At 36.5% G+C, this 18146-nt stretch overlaps 1 protein-coding gene across 1 annotated transcript in view; it reads right to left on the minus strand.

Annotated features, from left to right (window-relative positions):
- The window catches only part of SEC63 (SEC63 homolog (S. cerevisiae)), a gene marked incomplete at its 5' end in the record, with an annotated part of 41389 nt that overhangs the window by 18849 nt on the left and 4394 nt on the right, over positions 1-18146 (minus strand). The window contains 8 exons of the mRNA XM_008944242.1: positions 1679-1771; positions 2644-2776; positions 5437-5531; positions 8000-8108; positions 10571-10621; positions 11335-11393; positions 15072-15133; positions 17681-17793. Coding sequence (XP_008942490.1) covers positions 1679-1771; positions 2644-2776; positions 5437-5531; positions 8000-8108; positions 10571-10621; positions 11335-11393; positions 15072-15133; positions 17681-17793 — 715 coding nt within the window. The remainder of the gene's footprint in view (positions 1-1678; positions 1772-2643; positions 2777-5436; positions 5532-7999; positions 8109-10570; positions 10622-11334; positions 11394-15071; positions 15134-17680; positions 17794-18146) is intronic.

Genomic DNA, 18146 nt, shown 5'->3' on the forward strand with positions numbered 1-18146 from the left:
TTCAAGTTGTAAAGTATATCATGTACTCCATTAAGTATCTTTTCTCATCTTTCACAAGAAGAGCTACAGGTGGGTTTAATTTTTCAAATACTTCCAGTTCTGTTATATAATACAGGCAGAAGCTTTTTTTATGCAAGTTTAATTTTGCATAAGTGAAAATAGGTATTTACTAGTTAACTATTATATACACAGACCATCCTTAAAGACATTTTTTGGAGGTCTTAAGTATTTTTATTTAAAAAACCCTATCCAGATTTTAAAAAAATACATACCTACATTGGGCATACACAAGGGCTTACAAACAAGTAAAAAGATGTCTTCACTCAAGTGCTTTTCATATCAGCTGTAACATGTGGACTTGGTCCTGATGAGCTAACAAAACTAAAACCAAACAACTCCACCAGCCACCCAACACTTCCAAAACCACTACTTACCCTTTTATGAAATAAATTATTAAACTATTAAATTGAGTTTTAGGTCATTAGCTTCCTCATCTGAAATCTGGATGGGAGATAGCTTTGCAATTTAGTTACAGTGCTAGTCTGAAGAATACTCACAAAAACATATCCAGTATCTATCCACAGCTGAGCTCTTAACATGATACTCTTTAATAAACATAACCTAAAGTTAGGTGAAGATTACTTCTACAATGAAGAATATGGCTACTGTGTCCTTCCAGGGGTCAAGTTTTCTCCCCAGCAGTCTCACAAACTAGTAAAGATTGGGTTTAAAAGAGAAATAGAAATATACTTAATGAATACTTCTTTCTATAACAGGACACGCAGGCCAGCATGCAACAGCCTTATCTGCTCATGTCCCCTCTGTCACACTTTGTTTATGGAGCACAATTTCCAGCACCACTAGCAATAGTGCTGGGAAAGATCTTCTCCAAAACCACTCTTCTGAAGCTGTCAATGCTTGTTAAAGAAATTTCAGTCCAGTAAAGACAAACCTCTCAGTATTATTTGATGGCAAGCAAAAGGGTCCCCAGTTTGGCATTAAAAAAAAAAGCCTTGCCTATGTTCACTGCAATAATAGAATAAGATCCAAGTTTGTCCATCTTTACACTGGAAGCAAACATCTTCAGTACAATTGCCTTTTACAGGAAAATAAGTTTAAACATTACACAATCAAATTGTAATTTCAGTGTCAATTATGGCAAAGCACTATAAGTTCAGGTGGACAAAAAAAAAATTTACATATCTGGCTCAACAGCATAAGAACCAGAAATGCAGAAATATGAGCATCACACAAGGAAGTGATGGCAAAGAAATGAGCCAAAACACAAGTGACACTCATAACAGAAGAGGAAAAACTGTAAAAGTGCAAATTAAAGGACTGATGAACATAAGGTTCAGGATGTCTTATTATAAGTGCTTTGCTACCAAAAAATGAACCAGACCTTTAAGAAAAAGTTTTCCATTTCACTTAAGGAGAAACTTTTAATAGCAAAAATTACAAGAAGAGATACTCAACATTTCAGAGTAGGGCTTGGTGGTAGCAGCGGTGTTTCAATATTAAAAACGGAGAGCTCTCAGTACAGTGAAAAGAGCAAAAGTGCATTTAAGCTTTTCTGAATATCGCAGGTTAAGTTTTCCACAAGGTCCACAGACTTTATGAAATATTGAAATGAAGAATCATATTTACTAGGTTTTAATTATACAGTTCCTTTTCTTACCTTCCCGGCTTCGAGCCATTATTATTAGTTGGCAGATCACATTAATCATTTCTTGAAGTAGTGCAGGACTCTTTTTCAGGATAAACTGCTGATCTGCAAGACATAACTGGCTGCAATTATGCTGCACTTCATTAGGAAAAAAGGGGACAGTTCACATGAAATGGATACTTAATGGTGCAGTCTTCATTTCTATTCACTCTTATATTATTGAAAATATCACTTTATTCTCAATGACACATCCATCCGTAACATTCCCTAACAAAACAGGAAAGAGCAAGTGCCAAGAGGGAACACAAATTTCATATACCAGACATGCAGCTTCCACACAACATGAATGTGGAAGATCAAATGAAGAAGTCTTATTAGATCCATCTAAAAAAGTAATAGGATGGCAATTTAGCAGTCTTATTAAAATCACATTAATTCTTCAGGTAATCAGATTTTTTAAAAGGATTTTTAATTTTAAGTGAAACACCCATTTTGGGAAACATATTACTTGTGAAGTACTTGCTACTTTTGAATACAGATCTCTGAAGTTTTACATACAATCAGTAAGTACGTGGCAAGGAAGAGAAATAGCTATTTAAAACTCATCATTTTTCTTTAGAAAGAAATTCAAAAATGTGAACCAAAGCATCTTGTTTGCTTGATTTTTCTTTCACTAACTTGGAACTAACTTGGTTTTTCTTGACACTAGAATATGTCAAGTGTGATGATCAGCCTATGAAACCATGATTTTCATGGTTGAATCTTTATATGTTCATGAACATTTCAGTTTTTATATTCACAAGTATGAAAAAATACAAAACAAAACTGAAGCTCATATGTAACTGATATTTTTCAGTTCTAATCTTGTCACCCGCGCTTTACATAATGGTGAGGAAAAAAAACTCCACAAATAACCATGAATGGAAATGTTACAGAGAACAATATTATGTTTATCCTATTAGGGGACAAGCCATTACCTTCCTCAAGGACCTCAGGAACTTTCATCCTGGCAAGATGAGTTAACAGCAGAACTCTGGCTTTTAGGCTGTAAGGGCAGGTGAGTGGAGGCTCATTCTTCTTTAAATTTATGCCACCAATTTCTCTGATTAGCTAAAACAGTTAAACACAAACAACTGTTTTGGTGCTAAAGAGAAACAACAGGAGGAGAACAGTTTACAGGGAAAAAAAAACTTACATTCACAAAAGCAAGCCTTTAACTTTTTCCTGGAAAAGTTCTGTAGAGATGAGCATTAGCCATTTTTATTCATAACATAGCTCCAAAAAGTATCTTTAAATGCCTTTTTTCAGTGTGTGAGTGGAGGGGGAAGTAAAGATTTGCATACAAGAAACTTGCCTTGAATAGCATTGCGTAAATTTGTATTCACAGATGTATATTCTTAAAATTTTAGTTTATTGCCAAAGTTTACTAAATTCAACAATATTACTAAGGGATTTATATTAATCTCAGTATGTGCTAGCAACAGCATTGTCTTGAGACCTTTCACCCATCTAAGACCTAGTCAGCTTCCTCAGAAACAGTCTCAAGTATCAGAGTAAGGAGGGCTATAAGCCTTAACTCCCTGGTAGGCTGAAGAGCAACTAATTTAATTTGTTTATAAAAAGCACCAGCTTGAAACAGATGTAGTATTCTTTATTCAGGATGTCGTATCTTGATCCTGAGTAGACCAAGATGCACAGTTCAAGCAAGTCTCTCTCACCTGAATTTGTTGAAGAACCTGGAAGGAGAAGCTGCAAAGCTGAGTAACAGAAGCTCATAGTTTATAAGGATCGACACATGGCCCAGAAGCTTCACTTTAAAGTCAAGTCACCTAAGGAGAGACTGAGGTTCCAAAATCTCCAGCCACAAAGTGATGTTAGGATATCAACAGCTAGGCTACACTGGACTTCGACCAATTTTGCCCTATATTTGAAAAAACATCTTCTAACAAGCAGTTTCTTATGAGCACATCCTAGTATAACACCAGACCAAGATGACTAAAACTTTGATAAGAGAACTTGTATTAAAAATATCGATACTGGGTTTATCATAAACAGTTAAATAAAAATGGGAACAATGATCATGGCCCAAAAAGCATAATACACTAACAAAGACTTAGCAATACCCTTCTGCATTGATGCTTTGGGGACTTGCACTGTCATCGGAAGAAATGGAGAACACAGATGACACCGATGACCACAGCTTTAGAAATGGAATGAAATCCAATAGTATAAAATGCAAGGTCATGCACTTGCATACTAACAAGAACTGCAGCTCAAAGATAGGAGCTTGTTAGCTAGAAAATGGCTGTACAAGACAAGAGAAATCCAGAGAGCAGCAATCACACTATCTGTACTAAACCACCATAAGAAACAGCTGTGGAAAACAGTATGCTGAAAATTATTCCCTGCAGAAATACAGGAATAGATGTGCTACTGACTCAGGCTAAGACTTAAAATGGAATACTATGGACAATTCTGAGCAGACAAAATTTAAAATAATGTGAAACTTCGAAATCATCAACTGGGGACAATACCCTATTCAGCACATAGCAGGATGAAAGAAATGAAGATCCTTTTGGGAAAGAGAATTAAAAAACAAGAGGATTTTCTATTTTAGCAAAATGAAGACAAAAAGAGAATAAGTGGGTTATTGCTTCTGTCTATACATGCTTTAAGGATACATATAGCAAGAAACATTTAGACTCAATAACTATAACAAAAAAAACCCTGATGTAAATTGCTCACAAACAAGACTCCTAACCACCAGAACAGCAAGTTCTGGACCAGCTTCTCAGTAGGATATGGTCAAAGGAGGCTTGACTTTTAAATAAAGAATGATTAATTGTAAAGGGCTTGCACAATGCCAATGCCTTCAACAGCACAGGAGAAGAACCGATGTTCAAGGTGATCTTTCCCAGTCCTGTGCTCCCAAGCACAATGCCTGCTGTAAAACCTCACCCAAACAATTCCACGTCCTCCTCTTAGAAGTCCACAGGTGGTAAAGAATTATAAATGAAACAATTAAGTAAAGAAGTACCTCAGTCATATATTTAGGATATGAAAGTATGTTTACAGCTTCAAAACTCAATTGTGTGCATGCAAAAATTAAATCTGTGAGACTATGCCTCCTCATTTTGCAAACTCAAAACATTTTCATTGGAGCATTTTGTACACTGTGCTTTAAACTTCTTAAAAACAAAGTGTTAGTTTCTGATAACTAACACTTCCTAAAACTCTGCTAGCAATAATCATTTGCCACAGTATGCATTAGGGCATTTCTGTTAGGAAGCCTGAGCAGAAATGAAAATAAAAGGCAACTGGAGGGGAACTGACATTCATGGAGAAATCTTTATAATATCTGAAGGGTCAGACATCAGATAATTTTATTTCAGTATTAACAATTAACCAGATCTGTGCTAATAATTTAAAAGAATTTTATCTAACAGCAATCGCCTTCTTATATCAATACTCAAAATGCATAAGGACTGATGCTCTAATTCCCTATTTAGTTCATCCATCCCCAAAAATCCAACCTAGAAGTCTATGTACTAAAGTGATTCTATTTAAGCTAAGCATTATCACCAATTAATGTTATCTTTAATTTAAAAAAATCATATGTAGCTTCTAATTGATATTTCTGAAGAGATACAGTTACATCTCAAAAAAATTTCTTCAGAACTTTGATTCTGTCAGCTGGTCACCCAAAAGTGCCATCTCCCCCTTCCCTTCAAGGGATCTTTATTTTTAAAACATCTCTTGTTATAACTAACCTGTGGTATCTGAATGTTGTCTGCTGGTCTGCTCGTAGCATCTTTATTGTACTGAGGATCAAATTCAGATGCCCCTGCTAACACCATGATAAGCCCTGCAAAAGTGGAGGCAAACAGAAAAAAAAGTCAGCAACATCCTATGCCACTAAGTGATTCTTCCAAACCCTCAGTCATAAAACTTATTCCCATTCTTCTCCCGAGCATGAATATCCACGTTGTCTATTTAGTGGATCAGTTACTACTGCCACAGGGCAAAGGATGCAAGAACCAATGCCTGGCATGAAACAAAACAGATTGCTCAAGGCTCCATTTTCCATGGCATCAAGTCTAGCATTTGACTCTAAACATCTTCACAAAAACATAGTTAGGCTGCTTTAGGACTGGCAGACATCATTGCACAGTAGTTTGGCTACTTCTGTATGCTCACAGAACCAGTCCTCTCAGCAGCTCATGTGCCTGTGGCTGCATCACGATGTGTACACTGGAGAGGGTGGGCTGGAAGGATAAAATTTCAATTTTCTGTTCTGTCAACACTAAAAATTCACAAAACCCCAACATTTTCATTTATTAGAAAAGCAGTTCATTATATACCCCTGCAAACAAATGCCATGAAGATGACAGACTGCTCTTTTCCTAATGTGAATAGGAAAATCCATACTACCTCAAAACATTTAATTAAAACATGTAATTAAGATTAAAGATGTACACAATGGGCACTTTAGCCCCATTACGAGCTTTCTTCTCATGAACATATCAGACTCCTCAGTAACAGACAATAAGAGAAAGCTCACCCCATCATTTGCTTCATTGAGAGTAACTTTTCAGCAAGTTACTCAAGCCTCATTCTTAAATTTTGAGCAAGCTCTCTTCTGAGCAAGTCAAAGCTACTTCTGCCTGCTTGTAATGCTCAGTAAATTCCACCTCCTAAAATTAGTCAAGTTCCATAACCATAAATTTAATTTCTGTTCTCTATTATCTATTTACTTCCTGAGCAAAACTTAAAAGTTTCCGAGAATTATAAATACTTTCCTATTAGTCACAATGTACAATTGTGGATCATCAAGAAGAAGTTTTATACTTCTGAAACCTAAAAAAAAAAAAAATCTAACGCATGGATAGTCATGAGTAAACCTTGAGTTTTGGCACTGGTACCTCACCACTGTGGAATTCACAACCAAGAAAAAGCCTTACCTGATCCCAGTGTGGTTTGTCTAAGCCATTTCAGCTACACCTCATTTTTCATTCAGACACCACAACAGACCTCAGTGGAAAAACCTGACCTGCCTCCAACCCCAGGACTATGTAAAAGCATTAAGTCCTTAAATAAGGCCACTTAAACTTAGGGTTAACTTTTTAACTAATCTGTAGGAAAGACAAGGCAAGCCTCAAAGCCACAGCTTTGATCAAGGCTCAACATGAAATAATTTACCTTTGACAACAAGCCTGAAGAAGAGAACAGGTTTGCAGTGATCTCCCTAAACTTCTAAAAAAGTCTCACCTACTCTCCCCATTCCTCCTTTTTCACCTAGATGTTTGGAGATGGGGAAAATGCTTAAGAGCACATCGAGGTGGAGAGCCTAAACAGCTCTCAATTAATCCCACAGACAAAGCCATTTGTGCTGCAACTAGAAAGTGAATGTATTTCCATACTCTTATCTCCTAGACATCTTGTGTTACCTGCAAAGCACTTCTGTTCAGTAGGAAATGGATATACCAAGAGTAGATGCTTCCAGCAATCTTCCCGCCAATCTAAAGCTGAACACTAGTGAAATTCAAAGTACTAAGAGCTTATGTTTATGAAGCCTTTCTTGAGGGTTGGGTGGCCTTTTTTCATTCTGCTTTTCAACTGCTCTCAGCACACCAACTAGTACAATCCAATCTAGAACTAACTAGTACCATCCTAATTCCTCAGGCCCATACCAGCCAACAGGCTGAAGGGTCCAATTCTGCACCACCATAATGCATCTACAGATTTCCCCAGAAAAATGTTTAATTCCTTTAAAAGTGAGCAAAAAAGAAAAATAAGTACATCAAAAAACTATGAACAAGAAACAAAGGAACATGAAATTGATAGGGAGTAAAATTTTTGAACATAAATTTAGCTCTAACGTAACAGGTAAGAATAGAGAACCAGAAATGCTATTTCATTTTTTGGTGATATAAAAATTTTATGACAGCCTCTAGAAAATTCCCAAAGCTTATTTGTTACACTAACAAAAGAAAATGCACAGGTAGAGGCTGGGTTCCTACTAGCCACAGTAACTCAGGACTACAGGCAGGTCAGCATGTTTTTCCAACACAAAATATCCTTTTTTTATTTCTTTTTCTTTCTTAATATATAGCTAGATGGACATAAATAGAGATCTATATAACTCCCTCTCCCAAATACTTGTCTTCTTACAAAGTACTCTTCACTTGCAACAAAATGAAGTTTTTAAAAACACTATAAAAGAACCAGAAAAATTTTAACCTAACAGCAGCTTATAAAGCAGAAGCATTTTAATATCAACAAATCGACATCTCCAGAAGAACACATCAGCATTTCAAGATGCCTTTTACTCACGTTTCATGTCCATGTTCCGTGTTTTATAGACAAAATATGTATATATCTGAGTTGTCCGAATGAGGATCTGATCTCCGCTGTATCGTATCGATCGGTACCACCAGGAACCCTGAGACATTTAAGAAGAACAAAGCAATGTCAGCTATGCTGAAGCAGCAAAACAGCTATGCTGGATCACCTCCTGTCTGTTCACAGCCAGGTAACTCAGCCCAACTGATTCTACCTACGTTAAAGTCAACTCAGTTTCAGAAAGGGAAACAAAAAATATTTGCTGACACAAACTTTGAATATATTGGTGTGCTCTTAATCTGATCCTAAAGTATTTAGATTATCTCTAGCCTAGGGGATTCGCCTCAACAACATGCACATACACATGTACACTGCTTTATTTTTGGTATTGTTTTAGTGAATATAATAGATATACCCCTTTCTATACACATGCTAACTCCTCACTGCGCAACACAGCATTCAAATCAAATTCAGTTTAGGCAGACCAAGAACAAGAGATTTCTTTCAGTACAAGAAAATTTGCAAGATTAAGTTATTTAATCAGAAGGGGAACCTGGAGACAACCCAGTATACTGCAAATTTTTGGAATTAATCCATATGCCTTGAGGTTGACAAAGTTTTCCAAACCTCCAGAAACACTCCAATAACTGTCCCATTGGCATCATACCTCTGACTTCAAATTATAGAAGTTGCTGCACAGTGATTGTGCTCTAGAATATATTTTAAGAAAAATGGTGTGCTGGGTTATAAACTGCAGTCTGTTCATTAAACTCCTCCTTGCAAGTAAAACTTGCTAATATAAGAAAAAGTATCCAAGATACTCCCCAATCTATTTTAGTTTATCACAAGTGAAAAGTAACAAGCAGTAAAGTAATAAGTGATGCTTACTACTATTAATTTAATAGGCAATAAAGTAAATTCCCCTACTACAGCAAGAACTCTGCAATTTACTCAATTATTGGAAAATGCTCTAGGACTGGCTCCCTACAACCTTTTATTTTTTTCCAAATAAATTAAGACTTGATTCTTGTATTAATAGATTTAAGTTTTTCTGCAGAAAAATTTAATTATAATTCCTTAGCTATCAATTTTTTGTCCAAGCCCAGGTACTGGATGAAAAATACAACTATAGCCAGTACAAATCTACATGAAGGAGGCTGCCCTGACTGCTCCTGCAGATACAGGGCATCTCTTTTGCCTCATGTAAAGAACTTTAGGTCAATGGAAGTTTAGGAAGAACTACATGTCGGTATTTTCCTTTTCTTGTTGATCTGGATTCAAAGGGTGGAACTAGTCTTACTTTATTTTAGATTCGTATTTCAGATATAGGTTGACTACAATGTAGTTAACTTCAGCTTCTTTATTGATTCATAAAAGAGAAACAGACCCATTAAAGTCATGAATCATCTTCTGTGTCGACTTTAGAATGAAATGATAAAATAACTTGCTCCATAAAAATCACTATTCCTCTTCACTGACTATAAAAGAAATTTACAGTGACAAGTTTGAATGCCAAAGTCCACATCTGGTATAGGGGCAGGAACAGTCAGATTTTATTTTTTCCCCCCCCCCCACTCTGCTCAGGACATTTTTTCATAACAACAGAAAGGATGTTTACTTTCACTTGAGCTACGATAAACCTGGTATAAGTCACTAAAAATACACATATACAAAAGAGGCATCAACAGACACCAACTCAAACCTAAAAGGAAAGACAGGAAAAATATGTAGACATGGTACTCTGGATTTTAGACTTCTTATTCAACAACTTGTTGAAATCGCCACATCTAATTCTCTACACTAAATCTTCAATTATACAGAAAGACTCTCAGAGAGAAGGGATAATGCCTCTCTGAGCCTCTGCAACCAGAGATGCAAGCAGTTGTGAAGACCCCAGGACACCTTCTCAAATTAAAATCATCTTCCCAAGAACAAGGTGGTTTCCGGGTGCCAATTTTTTGAGTCTCTCTGCACCATATCCCAAATGCACAGCCACTAAACAAGCGACACTGTTCAAAAGCAATACCACAGGGCAAACCCAAGCCCTGAAATACCATTCACCTAGCAATGATTCTGCACACAAAGAAATCTTAAGGACAGACATCTCATAGTGTACAGAAAATCAATAAAAATTGAAGTGATGAAAAAAAAGGCAGCCAGAATAAACCAAATACAACCTGTTCCACATGCGTAATCATTCTTCTACTACCAGCTACGGACACCTCAGTCTTGGCTCTACAGTCAGACCACTGAATATAGTCTGAAGTTCATTGCATCATATTAATTTTCATGTGATGAATGACAGAAGCTACAAGACAAATAATCTAACTCTTATGATACCCATTATTTTCTCTACAGCACTCTCTATTACGGCACTGCATTTTTTTTGAAACTCTACAACAGCAACACTTTTTCACTAATAAAAGAAAACATCCACATAAAAAAAAAACACTCACTTGCTCACTCTCTCCATGAAAGGCAAGAATGAGCAACTCTACTTACATCTAAGCTTTGTTTACAGTTTGGTTACAGAGGGCAGAATATTAAATGGATTATACTTACCACAACAACCGGAAGAATAACCATAAATGCTAGTCCATATACAAGCAAAACCTAGAGAAAAATAATGAAACACTGCATTAGATACTGAATACCACTCTTGTTTAATCTTTATTCTAAAATACAGTTAAGTAGTATTACCACAAGCCTATTACAAATTAATATAAGCTTACTGCATAATACTTGTCATTTCTGAAGAACAACTTACAAGTAATATAATCAGTTGAGCAGAGTTTAAATAAGGAGTATCAGTTTAGTGTAAGTAATCTTTTAAATCATCCACACATTGCCTCCAGTGGGTGTCTTTTATAATTGAAGAGTTGGCAGCTAAACTGTGATGCAATGCACAGAGATGATTACCACATGAAAAGAAATCAAGCAGGTAAGCCAAATACCTTGCAGCAACAAACACAACAGAAAGAACATTAAGACACTGTATGATTACAGCATCACTAGCAAACCAAATGGGACTACAGAAATCCAGCAGACAGTTCTGTAAGTGTTCCCTTGCAGGGGCTGTAAACAGTACAACCTCATTATCATTGAAATGAGATCCTTCCATGTACACTAATGTTTTACTCTCAAAGGTTAGATTTTAAGCTACTCCAACACTTTTCCTCCTGAAATTTGCTTCAAACATGCATTTGGACCAAGATCTTAATAACAACATGTTTTGACTAAAATGTGCAGTGTATTAAGCACAAAGCTTTTAAGATGAACGCATTAAATTTCACCTTAAAATCCTGAGCTAAGTAGAGTTGACTCACCAAAATTGAATTTTTCTGATCCACAATCCATGCTGGCAAAGCTATACCAAAGCTTGTTGCTGTAGGATGAAAGAAAAGAAATTAGCTAGAAAATATAAAGAAACTGTTTTACAGTCACATGAAGTTTAACAAATAAAAAAAAAAAAAAAAAAAAACCAAACCACACCAACCCACCAAAAAATTCTCATGCTTATCATTTCAATAAGCAAAATTATAACAAATTCAGCAAAATCAAACTAGAAATACACTGAGTTATGCAATAAATAAGATTCAAGTGCCACACCTAAACCAAATATTTTAGCTCTACATATTGCAATGAACTAAATATGCAAGATTTATTAATATATTTAATATATTTTTCAAAAAATATTTCATAGATGGAAATATTTATGAGCTTTGCCTCACTGAGTTTTTAGCAGTTTAAATATATATAGTTCAGTAAATACATGAACTGCAAGAAAACTGTTAGAACAAATTAATTCTATGGAAAAAAAGTATTACTTTGTGACTTTAGGAAAGTGTTTCAAGCTGTAAATCGTACAAACAAACCCCTCTGCCAGTTTAAATTTCTGTATGATTGGTAAGAAAGAGAGAGGACCGCTTTTCAATTCAAAAGGAGTTTGGGCGTGGAAAATAGAGTACATGATTTTCTAACAGCAAGATCTACAGTACACAGACCTGAACGCAGAGTAGCATAAACCAGCTTGTCTTCAGACACTTTAGCAGTAATAAACTAAACTTTGCAAACACACCTATCCCCGCACTAAAAGTTCTAGGAAACCAAGCGGAAAAAACTCACTCAACTATACAGATTTCTAGGGCCTGCTTAAAAACAAACAAAACCTCCCCAAAAATACCTAAACCATATTTCCTCAGTACCAGCAGGTATCAATGAGTAGTACTGCCTTAAATAAGGCCAGGCTAGGATCCTCTATGTATTTAGATACTATCCTGATAAAGTTTCCAACAGATTGTGACAGCAATCGAGTCAGACAACCAGCTGTTATGCATAAGCCTAAAGCGATTTCTATGTAGTTAAGGTGGAAACTATTATTTGTTGAGACACAAAGTAAATATCTGACCAATCTCATCACACTTCAAGATTAGGAGTTCATTAAGTTACAGGAAACACCCTGCTCTGGAGAAGAGTCTGGAGACACTTCCCTATCTGTTAATGGCTATGGATTTTTAGAAGCACCTACTAAAAGTATGATGTAACTTTTACTGGTGGTGTCAATTTCAGTTTCCTGCAATATTTTTGACGCCTAGGACTGCACCTTCAAACTGCTCCAGGAACAGAAGTAGTTCAGTACAAAGCTCGTTCTCTCTTCTGGTCTGAAAGTCTCCTTGCTCCCACTCATGCTTGCTGAGCTGAAGCGGTAGCAAATACCAAGGGGAAATAGTCTCCTGAAACTACCTTACGTGATTAAAAGCATCTCTTTTTACTCTCTAGGTCACCTGTTTTTAAATACTCTAAATGATTTTGCACATCCAGTATTTCTACTTTTAGTCAAGAAGCAAGTCATGCCAAAGACAAGAAGATCTTGCCTGCCTGCCTCTAAACTCCATGCTGCTTCATTGGACAGAGGAGAACACTGCTTGCTGTTCCTTTGTGCTGGGCACAGAGGGTGGAATGTAGCTCCTCTAATTTGGTCAGACACATTCAACATTAGATATGCTTCATCTCATCCCAGAATATACTTCTGTAAGGGACTATCACCATTCTTTGACTACACAGAACTAAAAGACTAGAGTACATAGCTTGGGTACAGGTTTTTACACTACAGATGTATAGATGAAGAGAAGATTAATCCCACCAAATTATAAACCTCCTCACACTTCAATGTGGAACAAGGTTACAGAATAGAGGATGGCAGAGAGAAAATTTCAGACTTTTTGCCACCCTTCAGGTGAAACAAGAGACACAGAAGCAAAGTAGAGAACTCTGATACCACCGTATTATGAGTTAGGCTTTCAGAACAAGAAGCTTCACACTCACAGTACAAACTGCTGCCCTACCTAAGAATAGTTTCATTTCACCCTTCAGGAACCCAGAGTCCCTTAAGTCTGTTGAAAGTGAACTCTGAGCCAGCTGCACAAGGATCTTCATGACGCTAAATTCTGGTTTTGGCCGAGTTTTCTTTTGAAGTCACAGCTTCAGGTCTGTTCAAGGACACTGACAATGCTGCTTAATTTGAAATCCTATACCTTGGCAACACTAAGTTAGTAGGCTGGGATGCAAAAAACAGGTTAGCACCAAGAAAAGTCCTAGGAAAACTAATTGTGCACATAACAGACTAAAATCTACAGTGCCATTTTGCTGATATTCTGACAGTTTTTCTGAGGAAAGATCTTATTTGTGTTCTTCAGAGGGAGACAGTCCTACTTGCTTGGCTAAAAAAACAAGAGAAGTTAGGAGCTGAAAGCAATTTGCTATGCTATAAAACACAGTGGTTAAAGAAACTGAACCACCACCTCAGTCCATCAGAAATGCCCTTGTCAGACTAATTTAGTTGACACAGTTGGTTTTTTTGAAGGGAGAGAGAAGGCTGTTTCTTTGAAACACTGGATCAGGGTCTGATTTCTTTTTTTCTCTTTTAGAATTAATTTCCCATGTTGCATGGATGTAATTAAGAAGAATTTCCAGTATGGAGTTTACTCACAGCATCCTGTAACTTCACAATTAAGTTACAAGTTCCATTTATTACTACAAAGCTGGCCTTAATTCATTCTATGTAGATACATAGTATAATTTAGTGCTGCAAATTTCAGGGCATCAACAAGCAGAGATCTATGAAGGCCTGTCCTAACACATGGCAGGTTTCCTTTCTGCATGTAACGAATATCAGAAGCAGCTAGAAATACACAATAAATAGTCCACTTAATGATCAAAAAGACATTTTTACAAGTGACTCATGCAACTGCAAAGGGGGGGGGGGGGAATCTATTAACTTTCAGTCTTAAATTGTTTTGGTTTGGATCATCTACTGTAAAACTTTAACACACCATTATCAGGACTATTTTCATGTAGCTACCTGTCCAGGAACAATCTACCAGCACAGGGATAATCACCAGGACTCAAGACAAAGGTGGCACAAAGCTATACTCAAACAGTACTGCTTCCAGCAAATGGAAGGCAGATGCATATACAGTATTTATTGAAATACATACATATCCTCAATATACATCCCTTCAAATTGTGTTTTCTGCATTGTCGCTAATTGTTAGTATTTCAATTTATAGAATCTGATCATAAAGAAAATAAAGCTATCTGATGATAGCTTGATCTAATTGGACAGGTCCCTGCTTATGGCAGAGGGCTTGGACTAGATGACCTTTGGAGGTCCCTTCCAGCCCAGACATTCTGTGATTCTATAAATACTATGAAATGTTTAAAATTTACAAGCTTTAGAGAAGTACTATTCTATTTTTTTTTACTATTCCTCCTTTTAATATTCACAGGTCTCCACAGATACATACTAAAGCTAACTAAAACAAAATACCCTTCCCTTTTCCCTAATGAGAAGTTTGAGAAATGGGAAAGCAAACTCTTTTCTGCCCTTCCCTCTCACCAGCACCCCAAGTCAGTTTCATAAGCAAAGAATTGATTGGATGCATTGCTTCAAATCGTAGGAAAAAGTTATTCTACATATATTAAGATCTGAGTACTTCTCAAATGATCACATATTACACAGCTCAATATAAATTACAGGACTTCTGTCATTCATAATTGTTACCTTGTGGTCCATCTGGATTACCAAATTCTTCCCAATTTTTTCGTGATTCTTCATCAGTTAAGCTAATTTCAAGAAAAGATATTAAGTTAATACAAAAGTAAAGAAATTTCTCTAAATCATTAACATACAGGAACTTTAAAATGTGGCCTTTATACTATTGTTCAGAGATGGTTTGGCAAGACAAACAGCTTCTGTTACTGTTTGTATGAAATCTGATATTAAACAATGCTGTATTGCTTCATGACATACAGGTGAATCCTTTAGCACTCTGACAGCAAAAGGAATCAGACACAGAACGTGCACCATGGAAGAATCATATCTGCCTTTCATGAGAGTGACTGTGTATCCATCAGCAAAGAGCACTTTTCAATGCCAGGTTACGGTATAGCAAATTTTTGAGAGACAAAGGTTGAAAACACTATCCCTTTTTTGGAAGGAAGGTGAAGATGCAAGATGAATTGATAGAGCAAAAGTTGCCTATATGGGTTTTTAATTCCCTTATTCTAGTCTTTTAGCCTTTGATGGTATGTGTGTCTTTTTTTTCCTGGAACTCCCTAGTTTCATATTTTAGAAAAGAGAAATAAATTAAGACACCACCTCCTAAATCTTACAGTTTCTCTGCCTGCTCTGTAGTGACAGTTTCCTGGCAAGTCTACCACCTCAAACAGAATCCCTGTTACTAGAAGGAAAAATACTGCTCTAGGAAATAAAGAACCAGGCACCTCCTGATCATTTCTGAGTCTCACATTTCTTAACAAGTAGACTTGTTGAATGGGTAGCTTCTATATTTTTTCACAACAGCATGACTAAAGAACTTCACAGTTATTTACTTCAAGATATGCCTCCACACAGTCCTTGTGCTAGCCTTCAAAGTATCAGAATGTATCACCAAGCACGTGAGTGGAAGTTTGCAAGGCACAGAAGTGAAACGTTTCAGTTCAGAAAGCAATACCAGAGCATCTTATTGTAGAGACCTTCACAGAGATGCTGTGAGCTTTACGCTTCAGCATAAAGCACAACTTCAAAACTGCTCAAGTGAGCATGGTATTGATTCTCTTCATCTCACCCCAGACAGGACTCTGAAATGGTCTGTAAAGTCAGCCACACTGATAACTGACTTAAAAGCAGAAATCTCCAACTTGCTAGATTCTCTGTTGATGTGACTGATGAACAAACCCTTACAATGGAAGGAGGCTCAGAGGGTCCAGGCAAAAATGATGTGTCACAAAGCTCACACTGACCACAGTGACTCACTACAGCTGCTGTGAAGAAGCTGACCCTGTCTCAACACAAAGGGGACCAGAGAGTGGCTTTTGTTTTACACAATCACCTATCGACAGTTGAGCAGACGATATACTGGTGGTATAAACATTTCTCCTTGCATTAAAAAAGTGTGAATACCTACTTGAGTTTCCAAGACCAGCACGAGGGGAATGCATACCTGGCTCAGCCCAACACAGAGTATAAAACCAAGACAACAAGCAAAAAAATTTTGAAAAGAACAATGGGCTCGAGCTGGCTTCAACCCACGCAAGCCTTCCCAGTGCCTGGGGACACCCAGCATTGTGACCATGAGTGTATTAGAGACACCAGCAAAGGGAATCACATTGGTATTGTGATTGGATTGTGTATTGAAATTCCTGTATTTTGGTAAGTCTAACTTACAAGATATAATAAAAACACAATACAAATGTATTGCTCTGCTAAATCAGAAATAGTGTGTAATATCAACTGTCTTCAGATAAGCAAATTTGATATAGAACATTACATGCTCCACACATGCAATATCTAAAATAATATCTTCAGAACTACTGGACTCTGACAGATGATCATTTACAGTAGAAAAGAACATAAAGTTGTATTAACATTCTATGTATGAACAGCATTACAAAACCCAAACGCACATCTTGAATATGGAAAAATTCAATAAAAATTTATTTCCTTTATACCAAATTCTAATATTAGATATCACCTCTCAACTTAAAATATAAAAGTTTAAGTAGAGGTGAGGCCCCGTCTCCAGAGGAAAAAAGGATTCAGCTTTTAAGAACTTCACAGGTAATATGAAACAGTCACTGAGTGAAAAATTGAGATGGCAAGGCAAGCACAAAGGAAAAGGGACGTGGGAGAGCTGAGAGAAAATTGAATCAGAACCAGAATGAAACATCTTTGTCGCTAGATGGGAACAGAGGTAAAGTAAAATACTGCCTCTTACTCTTTGGCTTTCTCACCAGGTGAAATGAACAGTATTTATTTTCTAATCAATTCTTCAGAACTACTGTGACAGGGTCAGTTAAATGTGATACCCGTTTTGCTGTTTGTCATCGTTAAGACTTACTATGTGTCATACTGGAAAGCCAACAGGGAAGTTTAATACAAAAATCTAACACCTTACAGTATTCTGACAGTTGCTATACAATCAAATACTTTTCTAACTTGTACAGAACAAAGATGCACTGAACTGAGACTTTCATTTTCATTACATTGACTTTCATTACATACCTAAACACATTTTTTCTGGCGGCTTAGGTCATCCCTCCTACTACGTTAAAGGTTTTGCACCCCATAATATCAAGTTCCCATCTTTTATAGGCAAAAAAGAAACTTACGCTGCATAGGCCTTGGCAATCCTCATGAACATAACTTCATCTCCTCCTTTATCTGGATGGTATTTCAGTGATAGTGCACGGTACTGTTTTTTAATTTCCGATATACTTGCTCCCTTAAAAAGGAAAGTTTTGAATTTATTAATAAATACTTTTAAGCAAATCCACCCTTCGATATCTGTATTCTGAAGCACATTATGCAATACTCCTCTGAACCATTCCTGAACTATAGAATTATGTTCCAATATATGATCATAAAACTACACATGTCTGTCATGGAAACATGATTATATAATTTTTTTAATAATATTTTTATAACCATTCCATATTAAATCAAGTTAGACGTCACAGTCTAACAAAAACACATTCAGATGAGTGGGTTGGGGTTTTATTCTAGACTGTCTTGTTCATCTATCCATAGGAAAAAAAATGGAAAGGCTTTCTTATCTGTTTGACAAATCTTCTCTTT

This window comes from Merops nubicus, unplaced genomic scaffold (assembly GCF_000691845.1).
Source record: "Merops nubicus isolate BGI_N331 unplaced genomic scaffold, ASM69184v1 scaffold6737, whole genome shotgun sequence".
In the NCBI taxonomy this organism is placed as follows: Eukaryota; Metazoa; Chordata; class Aves; order Coraciiformes; family Meropidae; genus Merops; species Merops nubicus.